The sequence below is a fragment of the Musa acuminata genome, chromosome BXJ2-5, assembly GCF_036884655.1.
Source record: "Musa acuminata AAA Group cultivar baxijiao chromosome BXJ2-5, Cavendish_Baxijiao_AAA, whole genome shotgun sequence".
Taxonomy (NCBI): Eukaryota; Viridiplantae; Streptophyta; class Magnoliopsida; order Zingiberales; family Musaceae; genus Musa; species Musa acuminata.
In genome coordinates, this window is record NC_088342.1 from 18,829,835 (window position 1) to 18,853,072 (window position 23,238).

At 37.0% G+C, this 23,238-nt stretch overlaps 1 protein-coding gene across 1 annotated transcript; it reads left to right on the forward strand.

Moving 5' to 3' along the window:
• Positions 1-3,604: 3,604 nt before the first annotated feature.
• Positions 3,605-15,772, forward strand: LOC103985273 (heterogeneous nuclear ribonucleoprotein 1). The gene is made up of 2 exons (XM_009402926.3): positions 3,605-3,947; positions 14,198-15,772. Exons 1-2 carry the CDS (start codon positions 3,726-3,728, stop codon positions 15,344-15,346), a joined length of 1,371 nt encoding a protein of 456 aa, XP_009401201.2. The 5' UTR covers positions 3,605-3,725; the 3' UTR covers positions 15,347-15,772.
• The last annotated feature ends 7,466 nt before the right edge of the window (positions 15,773-23,238 follow it).

The window sequence follows — 23,238 nt, forward strand, 5'->3', positions numbered from 1 at the left end:
GATCTCTCTTATTTGGAATTTCGGAATGTTAAGTCTAGTTTATGATGATATGAACTTGTGGTAAATGGTTGGAGTTATGATTGTATAAATTACATAGCTTGTGGATTTATAAATATTGTTTATGTTTGTTAAGATGGCTTGGGTTGTCATAAATATGAATTATCGAGTGATGTGATATATGATTATAAACTGCACAGGTTTTATAGATATGAATTTGATAGAATGTTTTCAGTGTCCTTAAATGTTAGTTTGGATCCTGGATTGGTTTATGATAAAAATTTTAATATTATCGATATTTATTTGATGGGGCGTGATACTAAATCTGCCATAATCTAAGCACATGGATGACTAAAATCACGTTATGTCAACCTGATCATAGGTGGTCATACGCATGCTTATGTTTTAGATCATGCCCCTATTTGCATGGCCATCGAGGAGGAGAGCATGCATATCACTTGACTTCACCACTGTGCCTAGCCTAGTTAGCCCATCATGTGCCACCATGCCTAGCTTAGTCAGCCCGTCGTGCACCATCACGCCTAGTCTAGTCGGCTCATCATGCATCGTCACACCTAGCCCATTGTGCACTATCACACTCGACCTAGTTGGTCCACCGGGCATTACTATATGTTGCCTAGTTGACCCACTACACACGACACTATAAGCCCATCGAGCATCGCCTCATGCAACTTAGCCCTTGTTAACCACAAACACCCCTCTAGGCCTCGACATCGATAATAAACCAAATAGTACTTCCTGATCTAACTCTACCATGCTTCTTAACTCAAGAAGTAGGGAGGGGAAATGTGTTATAAAAAAAATGACACAATATAGTTGACATGTCAACACCACATCTTAACATGCTAAGATTATATCGATGCCACATGCCTAACATATCAACATAATATAGCCCACACACTGATACCAAACCATCAACATGCTAGGACCGTATGACCAACACATTGGTTGCACTTAGTTGACAACCCAATTCTGCATAGACAACACATTAGTGCCATGTGACTTATGCCTTAGGCCCACGAGATTGACACTCCAGCTCCACTTGATTGACATATCGATGCCACATAACAGACATCGTGGCATTGCATTGTTAGCAAGTTAAATATGTATAATCGACACCTCAACACTACCTGAATTCCACATGGTCGAGTCTCAAGATTCATGAGGATGGCATAACACGGTAGATGACTTCCAGGTGATAGGCACATTAACCCCCTGTGGATCCATGTTCTCCTGTCAATTGATTGCCTCTGTAATCCAATCTATGCCATATGTTAAGGAAGTTATGCAATCTCAAACTCGACATAGGTCGGTGATAGTTATGCTCGAGATGATGTTATATATTCACATGAATAGCGTATCATTTAGAGGTAACGACATTGAGCACCCACAATAAAAGAGGTTCCACGAGTACATCACAACACACATTGAAATTCAAAGTCTATTTGACTTGTTCCACTTACTTATTAGCTTAAGCATCAAAATAATATTATCAAGAGTGACCCGACATAGTTTCTTAGGATTCATAATGATTGGCAGAGAAGTTCAACCTAAGGTCAAGTCTAAAAAAGGATCAAATTAGATCTAAATCGTTTTCAACCTCGGATAGTAAATAATGTACCTAATAATATGAATTCTAGCTAAGAGATTATAATTATACAACTTGAATTGAACTAGATCCCCATTTGCATCTTAAAAAGATGGAGATATATTTTATTTTTATTCATCTTAAATTTTTTTTTTTTAAACATAGGTTAGTATCTTCTTTATGCTTAGAAGGCTTTGGCTTGAATTCTTTTTACATCAATTTAATTCCATGTAATTTTTTTCTTTCATAATTTATGCATTAATCATCTTCTCAAATAGGTTTTTAAATTTAAATTTTATTTTACTTTATTATGTGTAATAGTGTTTCTTTATTCTTCATTTATGTATTAGCCTTTGGCTTAAATATATATATATATATATATATATATATATATATATATATATATATATATATATATACATTTCATTTATGCAGTAATTTCCATTTTTAGTTATAAAATATGAAAAATCAAACTCTCAAACACTAGTATCGTTTGAGCACTAATAATCCTCTCATATTTTATTTATTACTGAATATAATTAAATTCTCAAGAACATTCAAATATTTTTATTGTAAGAGCGAAAGAGATAAAAATTCTGTTGCATTTGTCATTCTATCATCCTCGGCGTATGTGATGTGATACATGTTTTACTTTTCAATTAACCTACATTTAGTTTTATTTTTTCAAAAAATAAATGTCCGATTTAACCAATGATTTTGTGAGTCAAGAAATACCGATTATCTTCACAAAAATGTATTAAGTATTTGGATGTCTCAATAAAGACCGGCATCGAGAATTCTAAACCTATGATTAGATCGAGAGAACTGTAGATATATACACCCTTCTCTCTTGTTTTCACTGTGGTTTTGGTATAGAGGAGGTTAATAAGTGTCTGCATTTTGTTTTGCACTTTCTCGAAATGTTATGTTTGTTGGAATCTTAAATTCAAAATTTTAGAATTTTAATTAGCTTTGAGAGTCCAAGTGGATTAGGTTAAAAACATAAACTTATACATAACTTATGTCTATTAATTCGCATGAGATAGCAAATCGAAAGATAAATTTAGAAAGAATAGGAGATTAATGATTTGAGAAAAATGTAGAGGTGACAAAAAGATATTTTAGGTCAGTCTCTCTCTTGTATTTCTTATGTGTCTTTCCCATGAATTATTAAAGTTTTCACATTATTATAGTACGAGAGAAGGTATGATTTAGATGATACCTAATTCTAGTATTTTGCGACAACCACTAATAAAAAAAGGAATACAACAAAATAATTACAAAAGTGATCACGACAACAATAAACGATAAACACAAACTTTAATTGATTGGAAAATCGATTCAGATTTTCAAGAGTTCTTGCATATTTCAGTATTATTAAGATTTAATAAATAGTATTTTTTAGATGTAAACAACTTTAAATATTTGGATGATAAGACTTGACAGAATTAGTTGTAAAAAATTTAAAAGTAATGTAAACGATGAAGAGGGATTTAATTCTTAAGAAAATAAGAAAAAAAAGCTATAATTTATGTATCATATATTTATTGATGAAAATTTTTAATGGATCCCAAAATAAAGTCTAAAAGACAAGTATGGTTCACCTTAGACTGGAAGAAAGTATGATGGATATGATTGTGAATGTAAACAAACAATTATATTATATTATAGTATATTATATTATATTATATTATATTATATTAAACTAATGATGTTGAGTTTGTGCAACAACAATATATATATATATATATATCTGTGATTGAGTCGGATAAAATAGACGTTCACCCGATCCGCTCTAACCCAAACCCGCTGTCCATGATAATCCCAAAAGAAAAGAACAAAAAGAAGAAATTGTCGCACCGCGGTGATCGTGCGCGCTCTCACCGACTCTACGGGCGCATGGAGACCTGACGATGCTGTTGTTGCCTCTATCTGTCGATCCATCTCGACCGTCGGATCGGAAACTAAACTAATATTTTTCTCCGCCATTGAGGCTCCCTTTTCCACCCCTTGCTTCCAAGGTCGGCGGCGTCGTCTGTCTCCCCCGTCTGCTGCCGCTCCTCCACTATCCCACAAGAGAGAGAGAGAGAGAGAGAGAGAGAGAGAGAGAGAGAGAGAGATGGATTCGGACGAAGGGAAACTGTTCATCGGTGGTATATCGTGGGAGACCACCGAGGAAAAGCTCAAGGATCACTTCGGAGACTACGGGGAGGTCCTCGACGCCATCATCATGAGGGACAAGGCCACCGGTCGGCCTAGGGGCTTCGGCTTCGTCGTCTTCGCCGATCCGTCCGTCCTCGATCGCGTCCTCCAGGACAAGCACTCCATCGATGGCCGCACCGTAAGCGTGCTCCCTTTTCCCTGTTTTCTCTCCTTACACCTTTTTCTTTCTCTTGTTTCCTTCAATGTTTACTTGTTTTGGAAGGATTTTGTTGATTCTGGTTTTGTCTTGTTTGTATCCGATGTAAAAAATGTTTCTTGGTGAGAGGGGTTTTATTGGCTTCTTTGTCCATTGCTTAGATTTGTAGATCATTTGATGATTTGTGGTGGTTGTATGGTTTCCTTTCTTAGATTTTTATGAGGATGCGCGAAATAGGGTTTTGTTAAATGGTTATTGATCATGCTAGCCATGAAATTCTCTTGTGATATGAGAACTAGGGTTCTGTCTCGTTGATTTATGAACGTTTTTCTTGGTTTCTTTCCTTTTTCAATTCAAAGTTGGGCTTTTTTCTCCTTTGTATCTTCAGTATTTTGGACCACGAAATCGTAATGTTTATTGAGTATTTATTTCGTTCTTTTGACAAAAAAAGGTCTTTCTCTTGTTTATAGTCTTTCTGACATTTTGGGATATCTATAACCTTTTTTGAGTCTGAAAGTTATTGCCTGTTCTGGTATGCCTATTTGTCTAGTGGGGATTACAATTACCTAAATTCTTCTGTCAGAGTGATATGTGAAGTCTGCTATAAACTGATTTTAGGGTTCTTGTTCTTTGTCATGTTACAAAACTAGCTGGTTTTTGTACTTCTGCAGCTTTCATGGTCCAAGTCTTGGCCACGGCATCTGTTATGGCCTTTATGATGTGTTTGAAGTTGATTTGGTTCTAAAGTTGTTGGATGTTTGTAGAACTTTGGATAGGAATAAAAGCAGCTAATCTCAAATGTTGTGTATTTCTTCTTTATGCTTATGAATCATCTCGTTGCTTTTGATGTGTACTAACTCGTGTGGTATGGAGCTTAGCTGTTTCTCTCTATTTATGCCCCTTATGAATATGATGTGTAGTTGCTTTTCTTTTTGATAGTGCTTTGCACATCAGGCAGTATACTTCTTTGTTTTGGATTTGATGCATATTGATGAGAGTACTGACAGGACTTATTACCTCCCATCAGTGACATTTAACCAAGGGAAGATGATAATTTCCAAGAGAAATTTTAGGGGAGAAAGGTAAGACAAGAGATTAGAGAGGAAAAGAAAAGAGATTCGAGGGAGAAGAGACTATCAAATCCAACTAGCTTTTGTTAGGAAAGGGTCGGCACCAAGGGAGGGGGGGGGGGGGGGGGGGGTGAATTAGTGTAGTGGTAAAAATTACGTCGGTTTGAAAAACCTTCGTACGATAAAATCTGATTTCTACGAAAACCATTTCGTAAAGATAATAACTTTGAAAGTGCACGGAGTGTAGGCGTAGTAAAAGCACAGTAAGAAGGAGAGGCAGTTTGCTTATAAAAGTAAATTGCAAGAAGTAAAGGCAAACCGGATTTTTGTAGTGGTTCGGTCGTCGTGACCTACATCCACTTCGCCGATTCCTCTTTCGTCGAGACCATCGACATCCACTATCGTTCTTCCTTTAATCGGCGAAGATCAATCTCCTTCTTACACCCTTCTTCTCCTTTTACCGGGTTTCAGAGACAACCCTTACAAGAACACACACTCCTCTCTAAACGAAATTCTAAAGTTAGATCTAGAGGAGGGATTTATCAAGTGATTTCTACAACGTTTTCTCACATTAAAACTCTCTGTGCTTGTCTTTGTTAACCAGGGATGAGAGGGGTATTTATAGGCTTCAAGTTGATTCAAACTTGGAGCCTAAAAAGGTCTCATCCTAGGTTTCTTGGGTACTGGCGACACCACCATCGTTCCTGGGCGGTACTACCGTCGCAAGATCTGCTACTGGGTGGTACCACCGTCGAACAGTATCGCCGGTAGCATTGCTGTCGACGGTACCATCGCCCAGATTTCCTGGGGTGATGTTCCCCAAGCGGTGCCACCGTCGGCCAGGGTTTCAGCACCCTGGTTGGGCTTTAAATTCGGCCCAAACCAACCCACCTTCGGGCCCGGTTGGCCCCTAACAGAGTTGATGGGATTACCTCCCAATCACAACTCTAATTATGTGCTAACTACGATTCCTAAGACATAATCTAAGCAAGATAAGTCCGGTTTCTTCCGGCGATCTTCTGGCCAACTTCCAACGATCTCTCGGCAATTTTCTGGCAGACTCCCGGCAAGCTCCTAGATTTCACGACGATCTTCTTGGCGAGTTCCGACAAGGTTCTTTAGCAAGCTCCAGGACTTCTCGGTCAATTCCGACAGAACTTCCGATGAACGTGTAGACTTTCGACGAACTCTCGAACTTCTAACAAAATGACGCTCTTGACTTTGGGATTTCATTTTGCTTTATGCTTTGCTTTCGTAGTTAATTCTGCACACATAAAAATACACTTCGATCTAGACAATTATTACTAAGCATGAATCATGTCGTCCGGCATGCCATTGGTCCATCGATACTTCGTCCGATTCTTCGACGCATCGTCCTCTCTTGTGGCCTATTGCTCAATCGGCCAGTTGACCTTCATAACTCTGATATCCTTGGCTCAATATTCGCTCTTCTTGGCCCGATGCCCGAATCCATGACCCGAAGCCTTCTATCGATACGTCGACTGATCCTTCGGCCCGACATCCAATCTTCTAACATGTTTCTCCGGCCTAACATGATTCTTCCTGCTTTAGTTGTCTCTCCCTGATCGAAGCATCCTGCGTCACTCAAAACCCATATTAAATCATAAACACTATCAATTGGTTTCATCATCAAAATTCGAGATTCAACAATCTCCCCCTTTTTGATGATGACAATCAATTGATGACGGAGTTAACCTTAACTCCCGGAGTTTAACTTTAACTCCCGGAGTTTAACCAAACTCTCCCTATCAATATGCCATATTGATAGAACTCTTGGATTCAAAAATCCAAACAACATGTTATCATAAACTTATGCATAACATCATCATACTTCTCCCCCTTTGTCATCAACAAAAAGGAGAAGTCTACTTATTAAATGTTTAGACATACAAGTTCAAATCATTGCATAAAAAATATAATATCAAGTTTTATCATCATGCAATTTGTAAGCTAGAAAATTTAGCAAGTGTTATATTATATTTAGAACATTCAAGCTATCAAGTTGTAGATATGCAAGGTAGTAAGATAGCATGTTCTACATCATACAAGCTAATGAATCTTACAACATTTAGAACATGCATAATCACTAAATCATCATAAATTTTAATGATGTGCAAAATTATAAATTTTGCAAATTTGTATTTGTGCGTCTTGAGATTTGCAAGATAGCACTTCTTGCTTCTCTTTTAAGATGAGCAAGCTAGCAAGTTTGCTTCTTTTGCAATGTGCAAGTTTTTAAATTTTGCATCTTGAGCTAGCAATTTTTCTCCCCATTTGTCATTGTAAAAAAGAAGGGAATAATACAGTTTTGTATCTCTTTTTCCCTTTATAATAATTTTCAAATCATGACAAATGATGAATAATCAAAGAATCAAGTTATGAATGTCAAAACAATTTTTCATCATGAATATTTTATCATTGCATGCATCATTTTCATAAGTTGAAGTGTTGCATGCATAATATCAAATCATCATTCATAATTACAGTAATGTTTTAATCATTATTTCAATATATTTGTGCATTATTATAGTTTGAATTTATAACATGCACAATTTTAAAATTTTACATATCATCCTTACTCTATCCATGATACTAAAAATAAATCAATCATCATATCATACATGATACTCATAAGCTAGCAAATTTATATCATTTTAAAGCATCAAAATAATATCACGAGTATTTCATGCATTTATATCATCAATGTTTCAATTATTATTTTAATATGTTTGTGCATCATTATAGTTTCAATTTATAACATGCACAATTTTAAAACTTTACATATCATCCTTACTCTATGCATGATACTAAAAATAAATTAATCATCATATCATACATGATACTCATAAGCTAGCAAATTTATATCATTTTAAAGCATCAAAACAATATCATGAGTATTTCATGCATTAATATCATTAATGTTTCAATCATTATTTCAATCATAAAAAACGAACGATCAAGTCTAAAATTCAAGAGATCAAGATTATATTCCGAAAAATGTATAAGAAGAATTTATGTATTTGAAAGATCTAACAGGTCTAAGTTTCTCATTTAAGCTAGTAATTTTCTTTCTTCTCTTTGTTATTTTAGACAAGAAAGAAATAGAGTGGAAGAATACAAATATATGTTAGATCTTACACATCATGTCATGGAAGATAATAATATCAAATCATGAATGCCACAAGACATGATTTATTTAATCAAATCTTTTCTTTTTATAAATAGCAAAAAGAAACATAGGAGATCAAATGATACAATATCTTGATTCATGCATAGGAAATCTCAAGTTATAAATCTTGAAAATTCAAGATAAAGCTCATTCAAATTCAAATCGTCAAATCAAAATTATTTTCAAGAGATTCTAAGAATAAAGATAGGTTCATTAGTCTCTCATTTTTGAAAAATCGATAAAGTAGAGAAATTTTTTAAGGAGAAAGCTTTCTTCTTTTTAGTGATTCAATTCATAAGATTGATTTCATAGATGTATGTCTTTTTCATTTTTGTCAAATAAAAACATGCGTCAACGTTTAGGATCGAAAAGTATATTTCGTTATAAAAACCATCAAGACCAAAAAAGTATAATATATTAAACATAAGGCTTCTTTAAACAAGAGATTTGATTTATCATTTTAATTCTAATGATAATATATTTGCCTTTTTTATGTGTTTCATTTTAAGTGATTGATTTCATATAAGCATACTCAAGTTTTTCGTATGAAACCCATACATCAACGTTTAAAACGGAAAGATAAAAAATCATCAAGATCAAAAAGTGTAATATATAATACCAAAACATATGATTTCAAATCATTATTTTAAGTCCTCATGCATAAAAATCATCAAACATGATGCAAATATTTATTTTCAAAACATTCATCATGATAAGGCATACAAGTCAAAGAAAACATAAAGCATATTCATCAATCATGGTTTCATTGAGCATAAAACATTTTCAAACAAAATCAAAAATCAATACGAAAATCATCAAGATATACATTATTTCTTCTTGAAAAACATACATAGGATTATCATTAGATTTAAATCTAACATTTTATTCCTTTAACATAAAACATGTAATTTTCATTATTATTTTTAAAATTACTAGCATGATAAGCATGATCCTATTTTATTTTTGCATTTTTCATTACATCATTAAACATGTAAATTTCAAGAAAAATAATTAAGCTAAATTAAAAATAACTCATTAAAAGCATCATGTAATTTCGAAATAAATTAAAGGAGTTTCGTTTGAGTTGTTTACCTCATTGTAAAAAGCCATTAAGGCGTAGTTTGCCACCTCGCCTTTGTTGATTTTCTCCTCGTCTTCGGAGGAGCTCGATTCATCCCAAAGTTCTTTCCTCTTCTTGCGTTCATAGCAAGTAGTTGCGTTTTTTTTGTTCTTTAATTTTTGTTTCATTAACTTTATAAATTTTATGAGTAATTCAAGTTCACCATCACTTGAGCATATGCTCGAGTGGTCTTCATGTGTTCTAAGTGCCAAATCCTTCCTATTCTTTGGAAGGTTGTTCTTGAGTTCATCACGTGCATTGCACATCATTTCATAGGTCATTAGAGACCCGATGAGTTCTTCAATAAAAAAAATATTCAAATTTTTTGATTCTTGTATAACAGTTATTTTCGAATCCCAAATTTTAGAGAGTGAGCGTAAAACTTTATTCACAAGTTCAAGATTCGAAAAACTTTTACTAAGAGCTTTTAAACAATTGACGATATCCGTAAAACGAGTGTACATGTCAACAATGGTTTCGTTTGGCTTCATTCGAAAAAGTTTAAAATCATACATTAAAAAGTTGATTTTCGAATTTTTAAATTTGCTAGTGTCTTCATGTGTGATTTCGAGAGTGCGCCATATGTCAAAAGTCGTTTCGCACATACATCCAGCCATTTCGAGAGTGCGCCATATGCATGAAAATGTTTAAAATCATGCATTAAAAAGTTTAAAATCAACCAAGAAGTAGCTAATAAAACCCTTTAAGATTATAATAAACCCCACCTAGCTGCCTCTATCATATAAAGAAGTGGCTAGGGTTTATATTTGGGTCTTTGGGCTTCCTAGTCATCGCCCCCTTTTACTGGGTTGGTTAGTTAGGGTTAAGGGCATAAGGGGTAACTCACTTAGGAAGCAGCCCCTAGGGCTAGGGTTTGGAGCTCTATATAAGCAAGTAGCTTCCATCTCTTTAGGAATAAGATTTATCTACAATTGAAGCCATTTGGCAAACTTCTAGGAGGGACCCAATTAAACTCAGTTTTATCTAAGGCGCAAAACAAGGCATTCATAGCCTTTGCATTTAGAGAAAAAGTCTTCTTCTCCAAATCATTCCAATGGTTCATTGGAAGAGAAGACATTTGAAAATCAAATTCGACTATGTGTCATAAATCAAGATTCAATGAAAGCAAGAAAACTCTCATTCGAGTTTTCCAATAAGTGTAGTCCGTCCCATTGAAAAAGGGATGACGAATGAGAGAGTGACCCTCTTGGAAGTCGAAAATAGCCATTTCTCTTTGGGTGTTAAACCAAATGAGAAAACAAGGCTCTGATACCAACTGTTAGGAAAGGGTCGGCACTAAGAGGGGGGGTGAATTAGTGCAGCGGTAAAAATTACGTCGGTTCGAAAAACCTTCGTACGATAAAATTTGATTTATACGAAAACCGTTTCGTAAAGGTAATAACTTTGAAAGTGCACGGAGTGTAGGCGTAGTAAAAGCATAGTAAGAAGGAGAGGTAGTTTGCTTATAAAAGTAAATGGCAAGAAGTAAAGGCAAATCGGATTTTTATAGTGGTTCGATCGCCATGACCTACATCCACTTCGTCGATTCCTCTTCCGTCGAGGCCACCGGCATCCACTATCGATCTTCCTTTAATCGGCGAAGATCAACCTCCTTCTTACACCCCTCTTCTCCTTTTATCGGGTTTAGGAGACAACCCTTACAAGCACATACACTCCTCTCTAAATAGAATTCTAAAGTTAGATTTAGATGAGGGATTTCTCAAGTGATTTCTACAACGTTTTCTCGCTTTAAAACTCTCAGTGCTTGTCTTTGTTAACCAGGGATGAGAGGGGTATTTATAGGCTTCAAGTTGATTCAAACTTGGAGCCTAAAAAGGTCTCATCCCAGGTTTCCTGGGTACTGGAGGTACCATCGTTGTTCCTGGGCGGTACTACCGCCGCAAGATCTGCTACTGGGCGGTACCACCGCCCAGATTTCCTGGGGTGATGTTCCCCAGGTGGTGCCATCGTCGGCCAAGGTTTTAGCACCCTGGTTGGGCCTTGAATTCGGCCCAAACCAGCCCACCTTCGGGCCTAGTTGGCCCCTAACAGAGTTGATGGGATTATCTCCCAATCACAACTCTAATTATGTGCTAACTATGATTTCTAAGACATAATCTAAGCAAGATAAGTTCGGTTTCTTCCGGCGAGCTTCCGGCGAAGTTTCGATGATCTCTCGGCAATGTTCCGGCGAACTCTCGGCAAGCTCTTGGACTTCACGACGATCTTCTTGGTGAGTTCCGACGAGCTTCTTTAGCAAGCTCCAGGACTTCTTGGTCAATTCCGGTAGAACTTCCGACGAATGTCCGGACTTTCGACGAACTCTCGAACTCCCAACGAAATCATATTCTTGACTTCGGGACTTCATTTTGCTTTATGCCTTGCTATCATAGTTAATCCTGCACACATAAAAATACACTTCGATCTAGACAATTATTACTAAGCATGAATCATGTCGTCCGGCATGTCATTGGTCCATCGACGCTTCGTCCGATTCTTCGGCGCATCGTCCTCTCTTGCGACCTATTGCCCAATCGGCCAGTTGACCTTTGCAACTCCGATATCTTTGGCGCAATATCCGCTCTTCTTGGCCCGATGCCCGAATCCATGGCCCAAAGTCTTCTGTCGATACGTCGACCGATTCTTCGGCCCGACGTCCAATCTTCTGACATGTTTCTTCGGCCCAACATGATTCTTCCTGTTTTAGTTGTCTCTCCCTAATCGAAGCATATTGCGTCACCCTAAACGCAGATTAAATCATATACACTATCAATTGGTTTCATTATCAAAATTCGAGATTTAACAGCTTTTACCTGCTTATATATCTGTATATATAATATTTCTATTAGATGACTTTAGAACCCCTAAAATCACATGTATTAATAGGAAAATATTAAGACTAATCTAACCCTACTCATCTTGACTTATATACATTCTAGATTGGACTTTGAAAACCTCTGTTACTACTAAAAATAATGATGAAATTACATTAACATCCATATGTAGGAACTGGCACAGTTGACCAAATAAACCCTTACCAAGTGAGGTTTATGGATGTTTCCTGAATGATATCCTAGGGTTGCACAACACCTCAGCATGGTTGACCAGTGCAAGCGTTTTGTGGGCTCCATTAGATTCCATGGATGCTGACATGGATGATATCTTTTGAGCTTTAATTGAGCTCATCAGCAGTCTAGTTCAGGATGAAGATGAAATTAAGTCATGCTTATTATGCTTAAAGCCTTGTTGGATAAATTAATCCCTCTAGGACCTCCAAAATCATATGATCAATGGTGGGTTGAGGGTGAAATAGGTCCATAGAGCTCTAGGTTGATATGACCTGGATTGAGCAGAGAATGCATCATAACAAAAATTTTGGTTTAGATGAGCTAGGTATGTTTATATCCATCTATTACTATTATGATTACATCATTGGTTGTATCAATTAGTCTATGGTGGTTAAGAATCTCGATCGATTGATTAGCCTTGGAATGTATTGAGCATGGGCTAAGCTATTCTTTGATGCTTACTGTCTATCAGTTATCATTTATCACACACATTTGCCATTTTGATGAGTATCTTCAAGCACGAACATGGTGGTTTAGATGGCATACCATGTCCGACACGTGTCCGACACAGATTCGTCACTAACACGATCGGTCATATGTCTAGCCGTGTCTTTTTTTTTTTTAATTCGATTATATATGATGCTTGCATGTCAGACTTAAGATTTCTCAGCAATCACATGTGGAGGCATTGTGAAACCTTTGAAATCCTTCTTCCTCATTGGCTTTCCTTCTTCACCAACAAAGCCTCTGGCCCTGCCCCACTGGTGAAAGAGGCAGGCTCTACCCTCACTCCAAGCGCCTCTTAGACCACTACTACTCATCAACCACCTCTGCTCCAACTCTTGAGTGGCTTCACAACAAAGCAAACCCTTCTTTCTCGGCGAAGTGAAGCCTCTACCCCGCCTTGAGCACCCCTAGTCCACCATCGGGGTCTAGCGAAGCTTGTGCCCGAGTGAAGGCTATGCCCCACATGTGCCCCATCAGCATCTTCATTGATGTCCGATCGGCATCCTATGCCACCTGCCCCTTAGCGCCCCACCTATGTCACTAGCGAAGCCTTTGTCGTCGTGTAGTTGGGCCCTTTGCCCCGAGTACCCCACCTATGATCCGACGGCCATGATGCGCTATCGGGCTTCGCCTCAAGCGTTCCTTTGTCATCGTGCACAGCTTCTTCATCAGCTGTGCTGTGTCGCAAGGTTTGTTTAGATTTTTTTTACTACTAAAAACACTTATTTTTATTATTAACATTATTATTAACCCATTTTATTTATTTTATTTTTTAATGTAAGGTTTTTTTATTGCTTATATTAAATTGTTATAATAATTTGAGTAAACTATAAAATATAACTATTTGAGTAATATATATTGTATTATATAAAACTCATGTTAATCGAATATATATATAATATATATTCGATTAACATGAGTTTTATATAATACAATATATATTACTCAAATAGTTTATATATATATATATATATATATATATATATATTCGATTAACATGAGTTTTATATAATATAATATATATATACACATACACACACGTGTCCTCATCGTGTTCGTGTCGTATCGTGCCGGTGTCCCGTGTTCATGTTTGTGCTTCTTAGGTATCTTGAATCCTTGTGTCTTACCTATGATGCTCCACATACATACTCAGTTGATACATATTATTGCTTTTCATGATGATTTATCTTCTAATATTAGAAAACATTTGTTACAGAATCATTATTTATGAATTGCATTTATTATGGGTTTCCTCTACATCTTAATTTGATCTCCAGGTGGAAGCTAAAAGGGCCCTTTCAAGAGAAGAGCAGCAAACATCTGCTAGATCAGGAAACCCTGTTGTTGGGAGGTCAGTTGGAACAACTGCTGGTGCAAACATAAGGACCAAGAAGATATTCGTTGGAGGGTTGCCTCCGACTCTAACTGAGGATGGATTTCGTGAGTACTTTGAGTCCTATGGTCCTGTGACCGATGCAGTTGTGATGTATGATCAAAACACACATCGTCCTCGTGGCTTTGGGTTCATCTCTTTTGATTCAGAGGATACTGTTGATAAAGTTCTTCAGAAGTCTTTTCATGATCTGGATGGCAAGCTTGTGGAAGTCAAACGTGCCCTTCCTAAAGATGCAAATCCAAACACTGGCAGTGGTCGGTCAATGGGAAGTGGGCCCTATCAACCCTATGGTGGTTCAAGTGGTAACACTAGTTCTTATGATGGTACGCCGGATGCTAATAGGTATGCACAACCTCAAGCAGCAGGTGGTGGGTATCCAACTTACGGTTCCTCTGGCTATGGCACTCCTGGTTATGGGTATGGAGCAGCTAACAATGGTGTTGGTTATGCGGGTTATGGTGTTGGGGGCTATGGAAATGCTACTGTTGGGTATAGTGGACCTGCTGGGGCCTATCCAAATCCGAATGTTCCAGCTGCTGGCTATGTAGGTGGCAACCCAGGTGCTCAGAGGAACCTTTGGAGTAATCAAGCTCCAACTGGTTATGGTTCTGCAGGCTATGGGGGAGGCACAACTTATGGTCCAGCCTCTTCATGGAATGCTTCAGCATCAAGTGTTGGATCTGGTGCAGCACCAACTGGTCAAGGTGGAACACCTGGATACGTGAGTCAGGGTTATGGTTATGGTACGTATGGAGGGTCAGAAGGGCCTTATGGTAATCAAGGTGGCTATGGGTCTTCTGGTGGACGCCCAGTTTCTAATCCTTCAGGCAATTCAGGTGAACAAGGAGTAGGTTCTGCTTACATGGCTGGTGGTTATGGGGATGCTAATGCAGGCGCAGGTTATCCAAATTCTTGGAGGTCTGACCCTTCACCCTATGGAGTTACTCAGGCAAATGGGCCCCCTGGCGGCCCAGTAAGTTATGGAGGTGGTTATGGAGGTTCTCAGGGCAGGCAAGCCCAGCAGCAGTAACTGCAGAAGGATTTCAGTTCCAACTAGGGGTATTCAAGAACGAGGAATGCCTTCTTTCTTTTGCAGCTAATGCCCCTCTCTTATGTTTCATGGGCCATTGTGTCCAGCTTTTGGCAAAGGGAAGAAAAAGATCTATCCCGGGTTGGACTGCTTGGTCTCAGTAGTTAAACTGCAATTCTCTTCCTAGTATAAAATAAGTAGTAGTTCTGAGGAGTAGTGGGTACCTCATATTATTGTTCTAGAAGCTTCCAGTTCTCAAGTTTGGTGTGATTTGATGTGTTATTCTGCAGCTATATTTCTAGAACTTTTATACCCTAGCTTTGCCTCTAGTTACAAGCTAGAGTAGCTTATAGGCCTTTATTATGTTGTGTTTGGATAATGTAGTTAACTATAATATCTGTGATATTGGCTTTAGTATTCTATTTAGCACTTGGTAGTACTGGGAATGTTGTATGTTTTGTTAGTTATACTGCTTAGCACTAGCTATGTTCTTTTATGGTGAGTATAGGTTTAAAGATGTATTATGTTTCTTGCTTCCAGATATCTGACGGTTGTTGTAGGGATGTATTCCCATCAAAGTTACATCAGTAGCTTTGATGTAAGATAAGAGTAGGGATATAAAGACTAGTGGAGGCATCTTGGATGGAATTAACTGTTGTTTGAGTAGGGAATATGCCAATGGTAGCAGTAGGTCAGATATTTGTCAATGGCATAATCGTTTGTTCCCTTCGTTCCCTTTGTACAGGCGGCGCTGAGTATTCCCTCTGACTTCACCAAAATGAAGCCTCTTAGAGATGAGGTGCAAAAGCATCGAGGAAGTGTGGTCACAAAGTTGTGGTGTTCGCTTGAAGCGAGCATGCCTTGAAACGTTGATGGTTGGATGTTGCGTTTGTCATTCAGATTCACTAATGCTTGGTTTCATCGGCGCTATTGATCATGTCGAGGTTATTGGGCTCACTTGAGATGGTTGGTTTTATGTTTAAGATTACATATGTCCATTTCTTGGATGAGTTGGATGCATTTTCCCTGTTTACCCTGAGGTTCTGTTATGTATGTAGTTGCTGTACCTGGAGTTGTGAGAAAGCAAGTAAACTACACTTGAAAATCTTGATATGCTACTGTTGCTTTCTTACTAGTTTTGTTTTCTGGTTCTATTATGATCTGATGCAAATATTAAGCATGATAATAGGTTATTCTCGTATGCTTTTTTTATTAAGAAGTTGAAGTTATGTTATTCGGACATGTGGTTCAACAATGTATTGTATTGTAGGATATTTAAGCGGCACAGTATGGAAAGCATGCCAAGTATTATTAATGGTTTCTTAAATGGCTACTTCCTGACTTGGCTGGAACTGTGATAACACATGTAGGTCTGGGATTGCATGTGGTTAGTTTATCTTCTTTAGATATTGTGAGGTTAATCAACTGTTGTCTATTCTGACATGTTAGTAGAACATCAAAACCTCATGAATCCTGCTTTAGCAAAAACTGGTCTGCAGATCAGCACCATTGTCATTTGTTTACTAATGATGTTACATCAAGTCATGTAACTTTATACTGCTGTCATAACTTGATGCAACACAGTTTTTATTTACCTCGTGAGACTATTATGTTGATGCCTGCAAAACTCTCCTAGGAAGCCAGAAAGATGGTTTCCTTTTATGTTACATGCTGCCCTATTGTCTCATTGTGTAATTGATTAGCATTGTTCAATGCAAGTTTTTCATGTGGTCAAAAGGGTCTCAGTCTAGTTATTTATTTATTATTATTTTTTTAATTCATCCAATGGCTTGTACCACTTTTTCTCATTGGAAGGGTTGTATGTTTTAAGCTCTTATGGAGGCGAAACCCAATGGTTCTGACGGTCGATTCAGGCGAAACCCAATGGTTCTCAAAGATAGGGTTGAACTGACATAAATAGTTGAGGGTTTTTGCAAGTGGCTTATTATTTTCAGTGTAATTATGTGTGTTGCCTTTGAATGGGACCATCTGATTACATGCACTGTGAAACAGGGCTATCGGACCGAATATAATTAATCCACTTTATCATCATGATGCAAATTTTAGTGACCGACAATTCTCTTTGAACTTCGGATCCATGATTAGGGAGGGAGGTTAAAGGGTATCACAGTAATCCTGTTTGGGCGTATTGGCTGATGAGATAAGCCACTGGTGGATAAAGAGAACGTGAAGTACAAAAATTAGGAAATAAAAAAAAATAAGAAAAGATTCATGCAAAAAGAGTCATACTAAATCTTTAGATTCATGCAAAAAGAAAAAATTATTATTACAACAAAAGTCAATCACATTTGTTAAAAGATCTATATTAAATATTTTTTTGAAAATAAATATAATTTTTACGATATATATGATTATTTTGCATATAAATGTTTATTTAAAAGATATGATTTGTATAAATTAGTTTGGGTTTCTAAAAGAAATCATAAATGATATGTTAAAAAACAAGATAGGTAAATCTAATCACGAGGGATCCAAAGTCAAATGGGTACTTATAGTAAACCTACCTTTCTTGTAGAAATATTTACGATTAAAAGCAAAAATGATATCTTAATAGTGAATACTCAAGGTTTATGATCGAAGATCCAACACACATCTTAAAGGTTACTAATCGAAACAAAATGATTTTGATTAAAAATATTTTATATTTAATGAAATCATACTTGTTAAATTAATAATTTAATTATACATAATAATTTAAAGTCTTGATGATTTTTGTGATGAATATTGTTTTTCAGTTTTAAATATGATGCATTGTTTTGACATAAAAAAAAAAACTTAGGCATGCTTATATAAAATCAATCACATGAATTGAAACAACTAAAAAGAATGAACTTTGAAAATTTTTCTATCTCTATCTTATCAAATTTTTAATAAAAGATTAATAAATCTATTTACGTTGAATGGATGTTGAATCTCTTAAAAGTGATTTTGATGATTTGAATTTGAATGAGTTTTATCTATATCAAATTCTTGATTTCTCAAAATTTGATACTTGATTTTTTTTTAATCAAGATCCTTGTTCTCCTATGTTTCTTTTTGTTAAAGAGAATATTTATGAATCATGATTTTTCTCTTAATTTCTTAAAATTGATGACTTAAGAATTTCTTTAAAAATTACCTAATATTTGATCTCCAAAGATTTCCTTTTGCTATTCACAAAAGAAAGACTTATCAAAATGAATCATGACTTATCCTTCATGATCTTTGATATTGATGTCTTTCATGTCATGATTTTTATATTTACAATTATTTTATATTAGTTGTATACTTATGTTTGAAAATTGATGTAAAGGAAAAATATTTATAATATTATATTATTCCCATCCTTTTAACAATAACAAAGTGGGAGAAAGAATGTTAGCTTGTACATTTTAAAGAAAGATAAAACTTTCTAACTTGTATATCTCAAAAGAGAAGCAAAAAATACTATCTTACCTATCTTTAGATTTGCATATCTAAAAAAAAAAAAGTAAAAGTATTATCTTGCCCATCTCAAGAAGCAAAGAATTGCTAGACTTACACATCTTCTAAAATGATAGTAAAACTTACTATTTACACATCTCAATCTAAAATAAAGATTGCATATTCTAAAATGATGCAAAACTTACGATTTACTATTTTACTTTCTTTTTCAAAAACTTGTTAGCAAAAGCAAACATGCTATCTTGCCCATCTCAAGAAGCAAAACTTGTAAACTTATCTCAAAAGAGAAGCAAGAATTGCTATCTTGCAATCTCAAGAGAAGTAAAATTTTGCTAAGTTCATATCTCATAAACTCTAGCTTGCATATTCAAAACTTGCTATCTTATTAGATTATATATTTCAAAAACTTGCTAGTTGCACGTCTCTTTTTTATTGATGATAAAAGGGGAGAAGTTATGATGATGATCATACATGGTGTACTTTGAACATGTCACGAAATACTCATGATTTTAAGATGCATACAATGATGTGATTAATTGGTTCTTTCAATATTCATAATGCATGCAATGATGAAATAGTCATTATTTTCTGAATTCAAAGTTCATATCAATATGACATATTGATAGTGGGAGTTTAGTTTAAACTCCATCATCAATTGATTGTCATCATAAAAAAGGGGGAGATTGTTGAATCTCAGATTTTGATGATGACATCAATTGATGAGTTTGTGATCTAATCTGCGTTTTGAGTGACACAGGACTAGCTTTGATCAAGAAGAGGCAAATTGATTGAAGTAGGAAGAATCGGACGTTGGGCCTGCTAGTCATAAGTGCCCAGCAAGCCAATCACGTAAGTGATGGCACATGTGACTTAACATACAATCTTTTTGCTTATTATATTTTGGCATTTATCACTTTATATTGACTATTGCATATATGCATGTATATATTGTGATGTTCTTGGATCTGTGTAATGAAAATCGGATTTTGATGAGATTATGATAATGAGACCGATTCGCCTTTATTTAGGATATTAGATCGATTCGCATGTATATATTGTTATAGTAGAGGCAACAAAGGAGGAAGTTTGGATGAAAAATTCATCACAGATCTGGGAGTTGTGCCAAGCAGCGAGGAGTCGATTCCCTTATATTGCGACAACTAAGGGGCGATTACTCAAATAAGGGAACCCAGGTCTCATCAAAAGTGTTATGAGGAGGTTCCAACTTATTAAAGAGATCATGGCCTAAGAAAAAGTAGCAGAGAAAAGAGTTCCATCCGAAGATAACATTGCAGATCCATTGACAAAGCTGTTATCTCATATTATCTTTGAGCGTCATAAGGGTTTGATGAGGATCAAACATATACGTGATTGACTTTAGGTTAAGTGGGAGATTACTAGTCATAGGTGCCCAGCAAGCCAATCACGTGAGTGATGACACGTGTAACTTAACACACAATCTTTTTTCTTATTATAATTTGATATTTATCACTTTATATTGACTATTGCATATATATATATATATATATATATATATATATATATATATATATATATATATATATATATATATATATATATATATATATATTATGATGTCCTTGGATTTGTGCAATGGAAATCAAATCATGATGAGATCACAATAATGAGACCAATTCGCCTTTAAACACATATCCTAAATAATCCCGGTCATATGTTACTCGAGAGGGACATCGAGATAACCAAATAAACTGGTGTGCTATAAACCCATCCATATGGTGGATGCAGTTGGTCTCATAGCTGCTCATGTGGGGACACTAGGGATACAGTAGAGGTGCTCATTGGAGAATTAGTTCAATGATTGATCCGCTTACGGAATGCTGGATGGTTGATGATACCTTATTGTTAGACAACGATTCCGTAGTCCTAATGATATATTTGGTCCTTAGATTTGAGACACCAAGGATCTCCTATATGAGTGCTCCATTTTTTAATATTGGATTTATAGGTTTGGATGTCCTAGATCTAGTACAACCGGTCATCGGGAGTGGTAGTCAACCTTACGAGGGCTATTGAGTATCGATAAAGGATCATCCACTCTCGGTGTCATGAGAGGAATATCCAATGTATTCTTGCTCAGACAAATTTCTAGTTAGGGTCATTCGAATTGAGAGAGAAAAAGTTCTTCGGGAAAATCCAATTAGAGCAAGACTCGAGAAGAAACCGTATGTGTTTGATAATACCATGCCCGACATACGATCTTTAGGATATTAGATGGATGATGGACTATAGGTATATGGTAACTAAGGACTGACAGATCCAATGGATTGGATTCCCTTATATTGTCTCGGGACTATGGCGTAATGGCCTAGTACGTCCGTAGTCGATAAGTCGAGTGAATTATTATGGAAATAATAATTCACTAAGCTAGAAGGAGTTATGACAGGTATGACTCATAGCCAACTCGATATTGAGCTTAGAGAGTCACACACATATGGTAGGCGTTGCGATGAGTAGAGGTTTGGATATGATATATCCACCGGACCCCCTATCTTATTGGATATCCAATAAGCCCTTAAATTATTGGATCACATGGACGAGATCTAATAAAAGCTCGTGAGAGATTATTGGATAGAGATCTATTAATCTAAAAGGCTTGGGTAGTTGGATGAAGATCCAATACCCAATAAGAGATGATCCATTAGGGTTAAGTTGAGAGGGGACCTCTATAAATTTGGGAATAGGGGATTTTATTTTTTGTTCTTTTGTTGTGCATGTAATCTTGCCCCCATAGATTTTCCGATAGATTGGTTTTTGAACTGCGTGTGTTGTGTTTTGGAGAAAACTTTAGTGTCAAAATTATTGACGGAAAAGGAGAAGAAAGGCAGCAAGTCGCCTACGCGTAGCAACAGTTTGCTGCACGCAGTTGTAGCCGCAAGCGATTGTACCCGCGAGCGCTGCCTGCGAGCACAACATCCGCAGCGATGCTCGCCCGCGAGCGAGCGGCTCGCAGAGGCGGCCGCCGCCTGCAGCGCCGACCGCAAGGGCAACCTGCCCGCAAGGGCGGCTCCTGTGGGCAGCTCGGCGCCCGCAAGAAGGGGGTGCCGCCCTCGGGGGCAGCGCTACCCTCAGGGGTGCCCGCCCACGGGGGCGTCGCCCACAAGTGCGGCGCCTATGGGCATTGCACCCGTGGGCATAGTGCTCGCGGGGTGCAGCGCCGCCCACGGGGGCGCCCACCCGTAGGGGCGGCGCTGCCCGCAGGTAGGGGCAGCACCCCCGCCCCTCGTCGCACAGGCCGCCACCAGCAGGGTGGCGGCGGCGGCAGCAGTAGGGGAGAGGGAGAAAGCATTAGGGTTTTCGAACAAAAGATAATTTTACCCCTCGGAATTTCATTCTAGATTCTGTCCTATTGGCCAAATTATGAAAATATCCTCTCAAAATTCAGAAAATTTTCTACATGTCTCCGATTTCAAAAAATATTAATTGATTAAAATATTTAATTGATTATTAATTTTATTATTATCTAGTAGTCATACATGATGATGATTTATATATGTAATGTATGATGTGTGGATAGATAATCATAGATCGTGTGATGTGTATACTTGTGATTATTATTATTGGGGTATGTGAGCCTCTATTATATTTCTCGTTTATTGTTGGGCCTACGTGACTATGATTAAGTTATAATCATATAAGGAATGCGTAGTGGGATCATGGAAGCGATAGCGGGACCCATGAGATAGACGATCGTGATGCATGGAGATGCGTTGAGATGTCGATTGAACCGACGAGGACAAGATAGTCGATCACAGGACATAAAGATGCATCGCTGCATATATAGATCTTGATGTAAGTGATTAGGCCCACTGGCTCGGGCCTAATCACATTAGGTTATGGTCCATGATCATCTGGTGTGATTGCTTATATACTTAATAGATATGTATATATATTTGCATGCAATCTAGATATATATTAAATATGTATATGTGTGACATGTCATATTAGGAGACCAAATCATAGAAACCCCTCGCTCGATAATATTAAGTCGGTGAACGTGAGGCGATTAGATTGACCCACGTGACCTTCCGTTGTTATAGGTAAGGATCGATTCCTGGTGTAGGTTGAGTTGGTTGAGTCCCTCAAGGCTCACCTACATCGCGATTCGCTATCTTACCTACGACATAGAGATGTCATCGGTGACCTGAGGACATTGTATGCTTGGTCGAGTCCCTCGAGGGTATATCATCGAATCAAACTCATCTTGTAACGATGGTGTTGACTTAACGGAACATCATGGTTGGTCGAGTCCCTTGAAACCATGGTGATTCAGAGGCCGAACAGGACGGAAATCACAAGGAGTTGTGATCGGTAAGAGTTGCCTACCTTTCGGGCTTAGTGTGATTGGTCGAGTCTCTCGAGGTTACACCAAGACACTAATTGGATTCTGATCCTCACTAGAAGTCTGC